The sequence below is a fragment of the Bos grunniens genome, chromosome 2 (genome assembly GCF_055505025.1).
Source record: "Bos grunniens cultivar Pamir isolate PY7600 chromosome 2, Bosgru_T2T1.0, whole genome shotgun sequence".
Lineage (NCBI taxonomy): Eukaryota > Metazoa > Chordata > Mammalia > Artiodactyla > Bovidae > Bos > Bos grunniens.
The window spans coordinates 11,680,833-11,696,770 of NC_141166.1; the positions used below are offsets into that span (position 1 = coordinate 11,680,833).

The 15,938-nt window shown below is 38.5% G+C and overlaps 1 protein-coding gene across 7 annotated transcripts in view; it reads right to left on the reverse strand.

Annotated features, from left to right (window-relative positions):
* The window catches only part of EYA3 (EYA transcriptional coactivator and phosphatase 3), a 94,954-nt gene that overhangs the window by 45,556 nt on the left and 33,460 nt on the right, over positions 1–15,938 (reverse strand). For all 7 annotated transcript variants that reach the window (XR_015138701.1, XR_015138698.1, XM_086331072.1 and 4 more), the window contains 3 exons: positions 13,477–13,556; positions 7,908–7,974; positions 4,964–5,100 (listed from right to left, as the gene is read on the reverse strand). Coding sequence is in view for 5 of the 7 variants with exons in the window: in XM_086331072.1 (XP_086187198.1) it covers positions 4,964–5,100; positions 7,908–7,974; positions 13,477–13,556 (284 nt within the window). In the remaining 2 variants the exon portion in view is untranslated. The remainder of the gene's footprint in view (positions 1–4,963; positions 5,101–7,907; positions 7,975–13,476; positions 13,557–15,938) is intronic.

A 15,938-nucleotide genomic window follows, 5' to 3' on the forward strand; every position in this document is an offset into this window, starting at 1 on the left:
TAAATACTCACACAATATTGAATAAAACACCCTTGCTCCATCAGAGCTTGGGTCCCTGTGTCTTCTCTCTCTCTCTCTCTCTCACTCTCTCTCTCTCTCAGGCTATATCTGGAGCGCAGAAGCCTGCTGTGTTCACTTTCCTGCCCGGGCTTCTAAGACCCTCTCGAGAAGGCGCTCTGTGCCTCCCCCCATCGAGAGGGCGCCAGGTGCCTTCGTGAACAGCGCAAGCCCCGTGTCAGGAGCTTTATTGGTTTTCTGCATAAACCAAGGAATATCAGCCTCTTTCTCTCTCCTTTACTTTCTTAAAGTAAACCGATGGACTCCGGACCACCAGGTTCCGGTCCATTAAAGGACCTCAACAACTAAGTATTCTTTAAGAATATGGTTTATAATGGCTACACAGTTTTCCATTCTATGAATCCACTGCAATTTAACACACATCTTTCCATTCAATAAGTCGGTTGTTTCCAATCTTTTGCTATTGTAAATAATGCTGTGATGAGTATCTTGGCAGTAATTTTTTGTGGTTATCTGTAATTAATTTCCTAGGATAAATCCCTAGAAGGGATTACTGAGGGAAATGACATGAACATCCTTCAGACTCTTAATACTACTGTCAAGTCTCCATCTCATATTAAACCTCTTTTAAAAGAAGGCAGAACAATGGAGGTTAAGCCAATCTTTTGTGAGCTCCTAAAAACAAATAAGTACCCTTTCCCTCACACATATTCAATCAGATTACTGGAAGTTAAACCTCAAATCCTTATTCTGCCATCTCATCATTTCTATATAGCTGTGAAAAGATGACCACTATTCCTTTACTTTTAAATATCTATCATAATATGGGCTTCCTAGATTTCCTTGTCTTTTCTCACTTCTTTAAAAGGAGGAAACTTAAATTTCTTCTCAACTCTATTATTAATTTTTTCATACAGACCTAAATTTATGAGCACTTCTGGATTTAAACAGATTGGGGTGCAATTCTAATCCAAGGCATTTACAGGTTAGTCACTTAATCCTTCTAAATGTGTTTCCTCATCTATAACCAGGGATAATGCTACCACTTACTTTTTATGACTGTTGGTTTGGATTAAATAAGAAAATAATGTAAAGTGTGAAGTACTTATTCTCAGCATATTGCTTGGCGCAGTAAGCACTCGTTATTATTTCAACGGCAATGCCAAAGAAAGCTCAAACCACCACACAATTGCACTCATCTCACACACTAGCAAAGTAATGTTCAAAATTCTCCAAGCCAAGCTTCTACAGTATGTGAATTTCCAGATGTTCAAGCTGGTTTTAGAAAAGGCAGAGGAACCAGAGATCAAATTGCCAACATCTACTCGATCACTGAAAAAGCAAGAGAGCCAGAAAAACATCTACTTCTGCTTTATTGACTATGCCAAAGCCTTTGACTGTGTGGATCACAACAAACTGTGGAGAATTCTCCAAGAGACGGGAATACCAGACCACCTGACCTGCCTCCTGAGAAATCTGTATGCAGGTCAAGAAGCAACAGTTAGAACTGGACATGGAACAACAGACTGGTTCCAAATAGGGAAAGGAGTACATCAAGGCTGTATATTGTCACCCTGCTTATTTAATAACTTACTAAGATCATGGCATCTGGTCCCACCACTTCACAGGAAATAGATGGGGAAACAGTGGAAACAGTGTCAGACTTTATTTTTTTGGGCTCCAAAATCACGGCAGATGGTGATTGCAGCCATGAAATTAAAAGACGCTTGCTCCTTGGAAGGAAAGTTATGACCAACCTAGACAGCATATTCAAAAGCAGAGACATTACTTTGCCAACAAGGTCCGTCTAATCAAAGCTATGGTTCTTCCAGTGGTCATGTATGAGAGATGGACCATAAAGAAAGCTGAGCGCCAAAGAACTGATGCTTTTGAACTGTGTGTGGTGTTGGAGAAGACTCTTCAGAGTCCCTTGGACTGCAAGGAGATCCAACCAGTCCATCCTAAAGGAAATCAGTCCTGAATATTCATTGGAAGGACTGATGCTGAAGCTGAAACTCCAATACTTTGGCCATGTGATGAGAAGAACTGACTCACTGGAAAAGACCCTGATGCTGGGAGAAGGGGACGACAGAGGATGAGATGGTTGGATACCATCACTGACTCAATGGACATGAGTTTGAGTAAACTCTGGGAGTTGGTGATGGACAGGAAGGCCTGGTGTGCTGTAGTCCATGGGGTCACAAAGGGTTGGACACAACTGAGCGACTGAACTGATTATTATTATTATTGCATAAATATATTAATATAAAGTCATATTATTACAATAAGATTTTCTAAAGCTCTGTTTACATCTGAAATAAAAAACAGACTAGCTAATTGAGAGTTAGTGCTAAAGGTAAGAGGATAAAATTACTGAAACCTTCACAAGAATAAGGTCTTCCCTGATAGCTCAGTTGGTAAAGAATCCACCTGCAATGCAGTAGACACTGGTTTGATTCCTGGGTCAGGAAGATCCACTGGAGAAAGGATAGGCTACCCACTCCCCAGTATTCTTGGGCTTCCCTTGTGGCTCAGATGGCAAAGAATCCGCCTGCAATGCGGGAGACCTGGGTTCGAGCCCCGGGTTGGGAAAATCCCCTGGAGAAGGAAAAGACTACCCACTCCAGTGTTCTGGCCTGGAGAATTCCATCTACTGTACAGTCCATGGGGTCGCAAAGAGTCAGACATAACTGAGCAACTTGCACTTCACTTTTTCACAAGAAAAGGAATGGAGTTTTTTTGTTTTTTTTTTAACTGAAGGGTAGCTGATTTACTATATATGCTAGTTTCAAGTGTATAGCATAGTGATTCAGTTTTTTTGCTTCCCTGGTGGCTCAGTCAGTAAAGAATCTGCCTGCAATGCAGGAGACCTGGGTTCAACCCCTGGGCTGGAAAGATCCCCTGGAGAAGAAATGGTAACCCACTCTAGTATTCTTGCCTGGGAAATCCCACGCACGGAGGAGCCCGGCAGGCTACAGACCATAGGGTAGTAAAAGTTGGACACAACTTAGCAATTCCACCACCTCCACAAGTTATTCTAAGATATTGGATATAATGCCCTCTACTATACAGGAAGAAATGGAGTGCTTTATATCTGAGTGATATAAAACAAAAAAAGCCACGTGGTAAAACATAAGAAAATATCTTTTAAAAATACAGTCACTTAAAGTTATCACACACATACACATAAAAAGTATTACAAGTATTTCTTTGAAATTTCCTTTATGAAATTTGAGGATATGCCATACCTATCATTCAAAGGCAAATTAAGCTAATGAACAGGTCTCTCTGAACTACTGATAAGAATTTAAGAAACAAGTTTCCTTCATCCCAATTATTAAATAGAAACAGATTAATAAAAGCCTATTATAACCAATATTTCTTTATAAAATACTGTCTCCTTCAAGTTTTTAACAGGGATCTACTTTACAAAATTTTCTTTCCTTAATATGAAGGAAACGCAGTGATTACAGAAGATACCATAATATCTAGGACCTACATGCACATGGCACTGTGCTATGTATTCCATAATCGGAGTTTAGAGACATAACCAGAATTTTACCCAACACTGAACAGCAGGAATAAACAGTTGTTCAACAATGTCATAAAGGGCTTTTGGCTTTCCAATAAAGAATTTAAATCAAAACAGAGAGTGAAAAAAAAACAACATGAAATGCTTTATACTCGCTAGCCTATTGATATTAGCCAGCTGCTGGTAAATTAGCTTTAATATATACAAAAAGAAATAAACACAAACATATTCACAGAGAGTTCTGCATCTGAAAGGACTGCCCAGTCTTGGCTGGTTAAATATATCAGCAACATAAGGTTTTAGTATCCTTGCTGACACTGACAGGCACTGAGGCGTGGGTGTACAAACAGGAAAACGAGCATTTCTGTTTCTTTTCTTTCATGAAGTTATCAGCTACCACTACCATTAAACATATCTCCCATTTTTGTTTCTAGTAGTTATCAAGAGCCAAGGAATGCTAACAAGTCTCAAAGTAAGAAAGTTGTAACTACCATAAAAGAGTAGCCAAATAGGCCAGGAAAAGTAGGAATGTCAAAACCAAAAGCAAGCAACACCCAGAATCTGTGGCAATCTGTTAGAAAGATTTTCTAATTCCCAGCTAGTTGCAATAAAGGCTACCAAGTTATACTTTTATTAACATACTGAACATTTTTTAAAAAATACAGTATTCTTTCAATTTCCTGACATCAGTTCTAGCAAAGCAGCACTAAACCACACTGAACATATCAGTACACACACTGAAAAATCAGCAGATATTAAGTGCTCAAAGAACCTCAAACTGACTTCTAGAAAATCATTCTAATTTATAGTTCAGTCCAAGATACCTAAAACCAAAGAACAAAACTCTCTATGCACAAGATAAGGCTGTACAAAATCAGGGATTTTCCCCTCTAAGATGACTTTTCGGTTCAGCAGAGCAACAACTGATCACTTTGTGGTATGGGATAAGAAGGAAGGGGAGAAACTGACAGAGAGAGAGAGAACTATAAGGTATATTCTACCTGGATATGTAGATTACTTAGTTTTAGTAAGAAATTAGCCACCTCAAAATATATTTGTCATGGTACCATGTTTTCCACGAAGTAAGTCAAATCAATAGCAATGCTTCAAACAGTTTCCAAAAACATGAAGATTCCAACTTTTCCAGTCAAGACTTAGCACCTTGGAAATATCTAAATTATAGCAGATAAATAAGTGAGTACTGAAAAGTTATGATTTTATATTACAGGCATCAAATACACTGTGGAAAAGCACACCCAACTTCTATCACACCTGTAACAAGCAGATGCTGTCAAGAACAACTTGCTTTCTCTCAGCTTCCTGATTAGCCATGCTTGCTTTTGGGGGAAAGATGGAAATTTCTGTGGGATAAAATCAATATTCTTAGAAACTGCTTACAACAGGATGCCTTACCGAAAGGAGGTAGTCCGTACGTCTGGGTTGCCTGAGGGTAGACAGCATAGGGTTGAGACTGCTGCAAAGTCTGGTACTGAGTCTGCCCAGGGTAAGCAGTTTCCGAAACAGGAACTGAGAGGATATGTGCGTAAGGTCTAGAAAAGTTCAAGAAAACAAAAAATTTCACATAAGAAAAACAAAAAACAGCTAATATCACTAACAGCAAAGAATCAATAATGAGTAGACTAACCTGTCACATAAAATGCCTCTTACTATGGTCAGAAAGCAGAATTATTTTTTCCTTTTCAGGTCTACTTATCATCTACCTAACAAACAATTTTATAGAAAAATCAACAGTTTCAAACATCCTCCAAAGGTCCAATCACACCACACACACTTGTGGTGTGCTACGTGCAAGGCCCTGTGTGAGACACAGGTACTGACTAAGCTCATTTTTGCTCTTATGTCTAAATACAGAATAAAATCCTGGTAGGACACACAACTGGATAGAACAGATTGGCAACTGACTCCATTCCCCATGGAGCCCTCCAGGCCAAACTAAAGTTTTGAGAGTGAAAGTGGAACTTGGAAAAGAGGGTGAGACCTTCAGAGAAAAAGCAGGCAACCACCATATTAGAAAACCAGGATCAGGAGTGTGGCCCAATGGCCCTAGATCGAGCCTATAAAATCAAGAGTCAAGTGACTAATAAAATCCGGGAAGTCCTAGACAGGACACTGACTTGCCCCGCTGAGATTTAAGCCAGAGTATACTGCCACTAGTTGGTTTAGCTAGAGATGAATTCAACAGTGACACTTCCGGGATTTTAAACCAGCTAACTGACCTGCTCATTTCATCCATGGAATAAGATGGCGCCACATTTTATGCACTCAATTTTTAGATATGAGTTATTTTATTTAGTGAGTTATCCTGTACTTATAAAGTAAGAAAGTAAGTGTCATATGTACCATGTAGGTCATAACAATAAAATAATGGGGGGAGGTAGTTTCAGAGGGGAAATTTTTTTTTTTTTTTTGCAGTTTTTGGAGAGAAGAAAATGAAGGAAGGCCATAAAGAAGTGATCTGTGAGCAGACAGAATGTGCAAAAATGAAAGAGAGAAAAGGTGTTCTAGAAAAAGAGAAAGCCTCTGCCAAGGGTACAGACAGGGCTTCAGCCAACAAGGAGCAGAGATTATACTAAGGGAAAGTATAAGACAGACAGCAAAGACCTTGAACCAGGCTAAAAGTGTTCAGACAAATCTGAAACAATGAGGAGTCACTGAAATTGTTGAGAAAAGGATGACAAGATCAAAGCTGTTCTTTAATAAACATTAGCTTGATATTTCTTTGTAAAATGGATGGGGGAAGGGGACTTGAAACAGAGACAGTTAAAAAATGCAATGGTTTAGATAAGTGGTAAGGCGGTCTGCTACTGCTGCTGCTAAGTCGCTTCAGTCGTGTCCGACTCTGTGGGAACCCATAGATGGCAGCCCACCAGGCTCCCCCATCCCTGGGATTCTCCAGGTAAGAACACTGGAGTGGCTTGCCATTTCCTTCTCCAATGTGTGAAAGTGAAAAGTGAAAGTGAAGTCGCTCAGTCGTGTCTGACTCACAGCAACCCCATGGACTGCAGCCTACCAGGCTCCTCCGTCCATGGGATTTTCCGGCAAGAGTACTGGAGTGGGGTGCCATTGCCTTCTCTGGGTAAGGAGGTCTACATTAAGGTAGAAAGCTAACAAGGTGTCCTGAGTGCAACAGGTATACAATACTTTTTTGAATAAATGAATGAATTTGGAATTTGCTATATTCACATCTCAGTAGACTCTAAAAGACTGAATTTGAAAATTTCTAGTCTTTTTAGCCAGTCCTGAGACCAGAAAATAGCTCAGGCTGTAGCTGTTAATCAAATCATGTGGGAATGATTTAAAATCTTAGTAACTTCAAATGGATTAATCTCCAGATATGATAAAGATCATAAAATCTTTTTTATTTAGTGTCTTTATAGCTCAAATTATTTCATCACCTTCATAATGACCTCAGAGAACAGGTTCAGTCATTTCACAGAAGAAAAACACAGAAAATGACTGGCCCAAGGATGTTATTAATGTTAATGATAATACTAGATTAGAATTTGTAGAATTCATTGAGATGATTTTTCAATCAGCTTATTTTTTTTAAACTGATGCAAAATTCAAAAGGCACTTAATACAAATGGGCACAAAAAGGAAAGTTTTCTTTTACAAGAGACCCAGACATATTACTCACCTCTGTCACCAATTTCTTTATGTAACTTGCCTATGTAAGTACGTAAGAATTTATCCTAGGTTAATAAAGCACGCTTGTACGCATCTATATATGCAGGCTCAACCTTTATCAATGTGCAATTGGTAGCTTGATATACACACTGTTCTGCACCTACTCATCTTGGAGATGATTAGCTTAGTGGATCTTAAATGCTGATCTTATCTCATGAGGCCCAAAATATTGCCTCTCAGTGATTTAAACTCACTAAACCTGTCTAACCTCAGCCTACTTTCTACTTGAGTACACTTCTAAAAGAATAAGCTTCTAAAGCCAAGACGAACACAGATTAGGCCCAGAAGTCCCAGTCTGAGGCTGGCTTTAGTTTTTTTAATTGATCTCTCTTTTAAAGCGGAGCAAAGAGAGAATAATGAGAGGTTAAGCAGTGATATATTTTCATCATTAATGGTATTTTACACTTTTCAGTGCCTATTCACTTTGAGAAAGCTCCTGGGTAACAGTGATCTATTTCAGACAATCATTAACTTTTTAAAAGGATGATACCTAGACTATATTTACATGGAATAAAAAAACTGGAGTAGGGCCAGAGAGAACAAGAGAGGTGAAAATAAATGTCAACTTAATAGCTTAAATATCAAGTTACATTTTGCAATGAATCTAGAGAAAAAGCATACAGATTTTTGAAACAATTATTCAACTTACTTTGCAGAATACATTTGTGAGGTATAATCATTGGATGAGCGAGGGATGTAATCGGTGCATGTCATAACTGAAAGAAAGATACCACCAGGTAAAAAGTTAGAACATTCCAAAAATTAAAGGGAGAAATTTCATGTCTCAGTGTATAGTCTTTCAAACTAAGGAACAGAATAAAGCTTGGACATCAGAAATTTAAAAAGACTACACAGTAGAAATACCTCACTCTTCTAATAATGAGTTTATAGAGACTTTTAGAGACAGTAAAAGAATCTAGAATGAAGGCAGTATAGAAAAGAGCTGAAGGTAAGTACCAACTGATCTCTATTTTTGGCTGTGCTGTGTGGTGTGTGGGATCTTAGTTTCCCAACCAGGTATCAAACCTGGGCCCTTAGCAGCCAAAGTGTGGAATCCTAACCACTGGACCGCCAGGGAATTCCCAGTACCGATTGATCTTTACCATCACCATCACTGTTTTAAAACCATAAATGAAGCAACTTCTTAAGCTCTCATCTATGCTCAAAGGTGAAGTTAAAATGCAAGATCCATGTCTAGGAAGCCACATTATACTTCTTCAGCTTATTCATTCTCTGGATGCTTACCCTATTCTGAGTAAAAAGTCATAAGGATGACCTGCAGGAAGACAGATTTGGAAAAAGTATCCAGTAACTGTTGCTACTGCTATATATAATCAGCAGCAGAAAGATGCAAGCATGCTTTTATACTATTATTTTTTTCAGCTTTGTAATACAGCTTTAAGTTTGGTAATGCAGAGACAGACCTGAGGAACTGATGTAACGCTCTGATAAACCATCAAGTAAAGGGACTTTCACATCTACTGCCCTCTTGACCTTCATGATTTCATCTAGAATAGATACTGTCATGAGGCTTAATCTTCATGATTTCATTCGGGATAAATACTGTAAATATTCAACTCAAGTTTGACAGGTAGCAGAATCCTTTTCATTCGCAGTATTTCAGTCCATATTATAGACAGAGCTACAACACATAGAGCTTGTACCAGATTCCTAAATTGTTCCAGAACATCCTCCACTATCTATTATAAGGGAGGTTGCTCTATTGTGAATAAGGACTAAGGGTGAACCAACTAACTTTATGTCTAGCTGGGTTTTCTTTTTTTTTTTTTTTTTCTTCTAGCTGGGTTTTCTGAGTGTCTTACCCCCAAAGGGAACACTGATAGAGATCAGATGTGGGGTCAATTCATGCCCAACAGTAACACAAACCATCTGCGAATGAGCTTATCATGGATATTGCCTATTGCCACTGTTCACAGTCTCTGAAAATAATTCATAGCAATTTGTAGATTATACTAATCATTAATCACTTTGACAAAAATGAAGGGAATCTCAGTTAGATCCAAGGTTCTTATCGTCCATTACATAGAACAGAAGTTCATTTGATTTCTACATAATGGTTCCTTCTCTGCTGACAAGTATTTTCAAAAACCCAAATCCTTCTCCCTCTCTCATTTAATTCTAGAAACTGAAAAGTGAAAGTGAAGTCACTCAGTCGTGTCCGACTATTTGCGACCCCATGGACTATAGCCTACCAGGCTCTCAGGAGCCTCTCAGTCCATGGAATTTTCCAGGCAAGAGTACTGGAGTGGGTTGCCATTTCCTTCTCCAGGAGATCTTCCCAACCCAGAGATCGAACCCGGGTCTCCCGCACTGCAGGCAGACGCTTTACTGTCTGAGCCACCAGAGAAGAGATTCGCAAAACATTCTAGGAGATCTAGGCCAATTTTTACTTTTCTAGAGAATGAATGAGCCTTAATCTTTGTGGTACTTGGGAACTATGAAAAGATTAGAAAGAGTCAAGGCATAATCTGCTTAATTTTAACTTCTCTGCCTGCCCTTCTTCCTCCTCAAGCTGTGGGACAGCTGCCTTCCTACTAAATTGTAAAGCAGTATTAAGATCATTATTGTATGTGCATTAAAAACCCAAGTTTTCTGTTCCCTTGAGACAGAAAACTGCATGTGAGGTGGGAAATTAGTTTCAATGACCTATGTCAGTTATACAACAAAGTTGGATCCCAGAATAAAATTCCACAAAATAGAAATAGAACTCAAATTTCTTTATCATTGTGTAAATAAATTTGGATATGTTCAACTCTGCACTGGTTTAAAAAAAAAGGTAACAGCAGTGGAAACGAGGCAAAAACCTAGAAATATACTCTGAAAGTAAAATTAACAGGAGACTCTGATGAATTGAATTAAGGAATAAGGAAAACAGGGAATACAGGATAATTTCTAGATTTTCAGCTTGGGAAATTGGAGGGATAGTGAAAATACTTCCAAAGATGAAGAAGCTGGGGAAGAGAACAGCTTTGGTGAGGGCTAAGGGCAGAGAAGGAAAGTTATGACCAACCTAGATAGCATATTCAAAAGCAGAGACATTACTTTGCCAACAAAGGTCTGTCTAGTTAAGGCCATGGTTTTTCCTGTGGTCATGTATGGATGTGAGAGTTGGACTGTGAAGAAGGCTGAGCGCCGAAGAATTGATGCTTTTGAAGTGTGGTGTTGGAGAAGACTCTTGAGAGTCCCTTGGACTGCAAGGAGATCCAACCAGTCCATTCTAAAGGAGATCAGCCCTGGGATTTCTTTGGAAGGAATGATGCTGAAGCTGAAACTCCAGTACTTTGGCCACCTCATGTGAAGAGTTGACTCATTGGAAAAGACTCTGATGCTGGGAGGGATTGGGGGCAGGAGGAGAAGGGGACAACAGAGGATGAGATGGCTGGATGGCATCACTGACTCGATGGACCTGAGTCTGAGTGAACTCCGGGAGTTGGTGATGGACAGGGAGGCCTGGCGTGCTGCGATTCATGGGGTCGCAGAGTCTGACACAACTGAGTTACTGAACTGAACTGAACTGAAGGGCAGAGAAAGCTTTTACATATTTTAAGTATGACTTTCCTTTTAGATATCTAAGTAGAGATATCAAGTAGGCAGTAGGATGGATACAAAAACGAAATTAGAGCAAGAAGTCAGACTAGGAACACAAATTTGAAATTCATTAACTACACATCAAATATTTAAAGTAACAAAATGGGTGAGAGAATTCAGAAAGAACAGAGTGAGAGAATTCAGAAAGAACAAAGATGGTGGACTAGAACCAAACCCACTAACATTCAGAGATTAGACAGCAGAAGAAAGGCCAGCAAAGAAGAAAGGTGGGAGAAAGAGTGGTAAGAGGCAGGATACAAGCAGACAGGAATACCCACTGGAACTAGTACTTTCAGTTATTGAAAGGAACTAATGACCTTGACAAAAGCAGTTTCACTGAAGAATGGTGACAAAGTTAAGTCTGAGAGGGATGAAGAGCGAGTGGGAGCAGACAGAACAAGTGAGGGCAACTCTTTCCAGAGGTTCCAAGGCGGGTCATGGGACAAAGAGAAGGTCTGTAACTGGTGGGGAATACGGACTTCAGGGAGGGTTTTGTTTGTGCTTTAAGATGGAAGATACTGGATCATGTCTCCACAGACAGGATGGATTAAGAAGAGAAGAATAAGACAATGCAAGAATGGTATTAGGATAATCACAGTACCAAAGTCCTTGGGGTAGGTGAGAACAGACAGGATATGAAGCACAAATAAAAGGTCTTACCTTTCACAGGAACAAGAATACTATTTCCATTCTGACAAGAATAAAACAAGGTAACATGGATACAAACACAAGTAGGGCTGAAGACTTGGTGGTGATAGGTTAATAAGGGAACCTCCTGTCAGACAGCTTCTATTTGAGAAGAAATCATCAGTCAAACATGAAGAAAGGTGAGTAGTATGCGTGCTCTGAGAGGAAATAAATTGTAAAAGGTAAAACTCATGAGTAAAGAGTAGTAGGGTGCCCACTTGAGGCCCTGTGAGTAAACAGTCAGCTAAGTGTATAAACTACCCAGTAATGTTCAGCTATTTAATGTAATACTTACAGAGAAGGTGGACAGTTGGATTAAATCAGGATTGGGGTTTAGCAAGGACAGTACAAGAGGCAAAATTATTGAAGGTATTAGTAAGGGAGTACTTGTAATAAAGAACTGCAGAATCTATGTGGAGTAAAAAGGGATAGGAAAAGAAGAGGGACATTATGGGTGTCGGATAGGTCATCTACACGGACGTTCAAATTACCAATAAAGGTCTGGATGGAGAAGAAAACAAAGATCTAGTCTCTAAAGAGCAAAATGACTAGGAGTTCAGTCTGAGGTAAAAAGAAAGCTGGAGGAAGGGGCATACATATAGACTTCAAAGGAACTAGAGTTTTTGAAGGAAAAAAAGAGAAATAATTTTTAAGAAGCAAGAACACTCAACTTACTTCTGGGCCCTGAAGTATATAAGGAACAGACCTTTTTCTTGGGGATGTGAAGTGAAAGTCGTTCAGTCATGTTCGACTCTTTGAGACTCCATGGACTATACAGTCCATGGAATTCTTCAGGCCAAAATACTGAAGTGGGTAGCCTTTCCCTTCTCCAGGGGATCTTCCCAACCCAGGGATCAAACCCTGGTTTCCAGTATTGCGGGCAGATTTTTTACCCCTGAGCCACAAGGGAAGCCCAAGAATACTGGAGTGAGATATTAAAAAAATTAGAGACTCCTTTCGTTGATTAGAGCAGTTCCCATATGTATCAGAGTTACCTAGCTATCTTCTTGAAAATGCAGATTCTCATCCACAACAGGTCTTCTAAATGATAATCACTGAAGATGAGGCTAGAATGCTACCTTACAAATAAGCACTCCAGGTAACTCTCAGGTATGCTAGAAGTTTGAGAACTACTGGAACAGCATCTTTGAGGAAGCAATATATACAACTCAAGACATAACCATTTTTTTTTAAAGGCATACCATCTTTTATTACATGCGAATTATTTAAGATTAAGCATCTTAAGATATATCTCCTAAACAAATGTCTTTTTATAAAGCAACGTACACAAATTTATTCTTCTGAAGTGTGTGGTATAATATGAAAGGGCATAGCTATTTAATTTCAAGGAGGACTATCTGCCCTATGGAGCATACCACCATGATATTCCAAAGAAACTTAGATCTCCACAAGAAAAAAAAAGAACATTCTACAAATTTTTGGCTAAGGTTTGGAAAGCAGAGGGTGTATCCTATTGAGATGGGTCTCCCTCAGGGCCCAGTATCAATCTTGGGCTCTCAGGGGACTACTTTTCTTTCTTTTTTTGTCCAGATGGATAGGTAGAATCATTCGGTTATTAGAAAGCTGGAAACACATCAAGCCATCCAGAGAAGGAGTCAGAGGCTGGCCCACAAATTTTTCTGATTTTGAGTAAAGCATTATTTATTACCTTTAGAAGAACATTCAATCTCAAAACAAAAACACAATCACCAATCCCTAGGAGTGGATCCCATGTGATTTTGCTCCTTAGCTGGTATGTAATAAAGTTTACAGGAGGGCATAAGGATGAACACACATACAAGGCAATGAAAGGATTCTGGATACTCTGAGACAAGTGAGGCAATCAGTGAAAACCAGTTATAAAAGGTCAGCATCACCTGGTCACAGGAATACATCCATGATGCACAGAATATGGTACTTACTTTCCTCCGACATGGTAAGGTTTGAAGCAAGGCTTGAAGTTTCAGGTTTCTGATCACTGACTTCGGGGTTGCTTACTTGACTGGGAAAACCAAAATGAATACATTAGCCTCTGGTTGATCTGCTGCATTGCTAAAAGTGATTAAATCAAATCAATTTCTTCCTAGATAAGGGACAAGGTAAGTCTACTTCATGAAGTCCTTATTCTTGGTTTTTATCAGTTACCTAACAGCTAAGGCCAAGCCTAGTACCTTCAGCATTCCAGTTCTTTGTCACATCCCTAGACCATGACTGGTTTTATACCACGTGGAAATTTCATGTAAGCAACAGGCAACTCAGATTTTCTCTAAAGACCACATGGTAAAAGAAAAACTCTACAGCAACCTAAAACTGCTCTCACTTTATTTCCAAAGTACCAAAGGAATGTAGGGAGATGACTAACTTCAGACAATGGTCCTCACAATCACTTGAAAAGCTTTTGCAAATTACACATGCTTACACAAGAAGGGGTTCTGAACCTGAAGATGGTGCATTACACTGCACTTCTGTTTTCCCCCAATTAAAAACACATTTTTGTTCTTATACCTCAAACTGAGCAAAATCTTCTTTAAAAAAAACTTATAACACAAGAGAAACTGAAAAAGACTAAGTCATATAAACTAGGAGGATAAATCATTATGTTAGATACTTTAATGTTGGGCAGATCCTCAGTGAGATTCTGAAATGGAGATTACCCTTTGACTTTCACAATGTTCTCCCTCTTCCTCTTACCTTACTTTCCAACTCTCCCCGTATTCCCTCAACCACTAGTATAGTACAGTGCTTAAGGGTGCAGACTCTGGAACCAGACTGCTTGAGCTCATATTGCACTTTGTCAAAACTAGCTTTATGGCTTTAGGCAAGTCACTGAACTTCTCTGTACTCCAGTTTTTGCAACAGTCAATGAGGGATAATTAGAGAACCTACCTTTCAGGGCTGTGTAGGGATTAATGAGTCAATACATGAAAAGTATTTAGAGCAAAGACTAGAAGAGAGTAAACACATGTAACTGTAGCCAGTACTATTATAATACAACTTCTCCCCAGTCCAGGTATTCTTCCCACATTCATGTTCCTGCAGCAAGAAATTTGCTTTGCTTTTCTACACTCTAGGAAGAAGTGGAGGACACTGTCGCAGATACTCCACATACCGGGAAAGATATGACTTTTTTAAAGACTAGAATAAAACTTTATTTTCACTTATTAAGTTAGCAAAGACAAAAAGTTTGTGACACGATGTTGGAGAAGTATGAAAAGAACTATGGTTACATATTCATGGTGGGTGAGTAACTGGAACTGGTGTGTATAAACTAATGAAAAAGTATTTTCATTGCAACATGATTTGTTACATAAAATTTTGGAAACCAATGTCCAACTGGTTAAAGAACTGGGTAAAAAATATGTAACATATCCTCATTCAAGGGAACACTATGCCATCATCAAAAATTTTTTTTCCAGTTTTTCTTTTTTTGGAAAGATAAGACTAATAAACAGTAAGAATAGTTTCTACATAGAAAATTTTAAAAAGAAATGTTACTTATTCAAAAAAAGTACAAAGCACCAAAATTCTTAAAGCTCTCATATCTTTTCTGAATGAACCTTTAATATTCAAGCATAGTATCAATAAAGGTTTTTTCCCTGGTATATTCTGAATGTTCAAACAAGTTTTCCTCAGATGTAACTAATTTTAAAAAGTAAATCTCCAGATGAAGTTTACCTTAATCTATTTACTCAAATGTCTGTACTTTCAAAATAGCACTTAATATAGTAACCAAGATATGACTATGGGAACTGAAAGATAATTGTATCACTGTTTCCCAAAATGGCTTATTTCTTATAATTACCTGAATGATTGGTAAAAATACAGACTTCTGAGCCCCATCTTATGCCTAATTAAATAGGATTCCAAGGAGAATGGTATAAACCCTGACAAGAACTTCACATTTCTGAATATAATGACTGGTCTTCTATGTGTAAGACTAGTCTGAGTAAGTCTGGGGATCATTATTATACTAACTGTTGAAAGACTACTTCTAGATCTTGTATTGTAGAAGGTATACTTGTATGATCTGGTGTACAATGGACAAGTTCCTAAAACCCTATGGTCCTGGATTCTTACAGCAAAGTCTCCTATGTATTCAACTAAGTATCTAGAGATTAAACAGAAACAAAAGCACCAAGACAGTGAATTAACTCTAGCACTTTGTTAAATATTTGAAATTATATCTAGAAAAATTACTATCTCAAAATATGATTATCCTCAGTTATATAAAATTTACTTAACATGTGTATGAAGGAAAAAAAAAAAATACTCCAAAATAAAACTTCCCTCCTCCAAAAAAAGAGCAAAAACACCCAACTCCAAAAGTAAGCATCACAAATACCTCTTTCTCATTCAATGAAACTCTTGACAATAACAAACACAA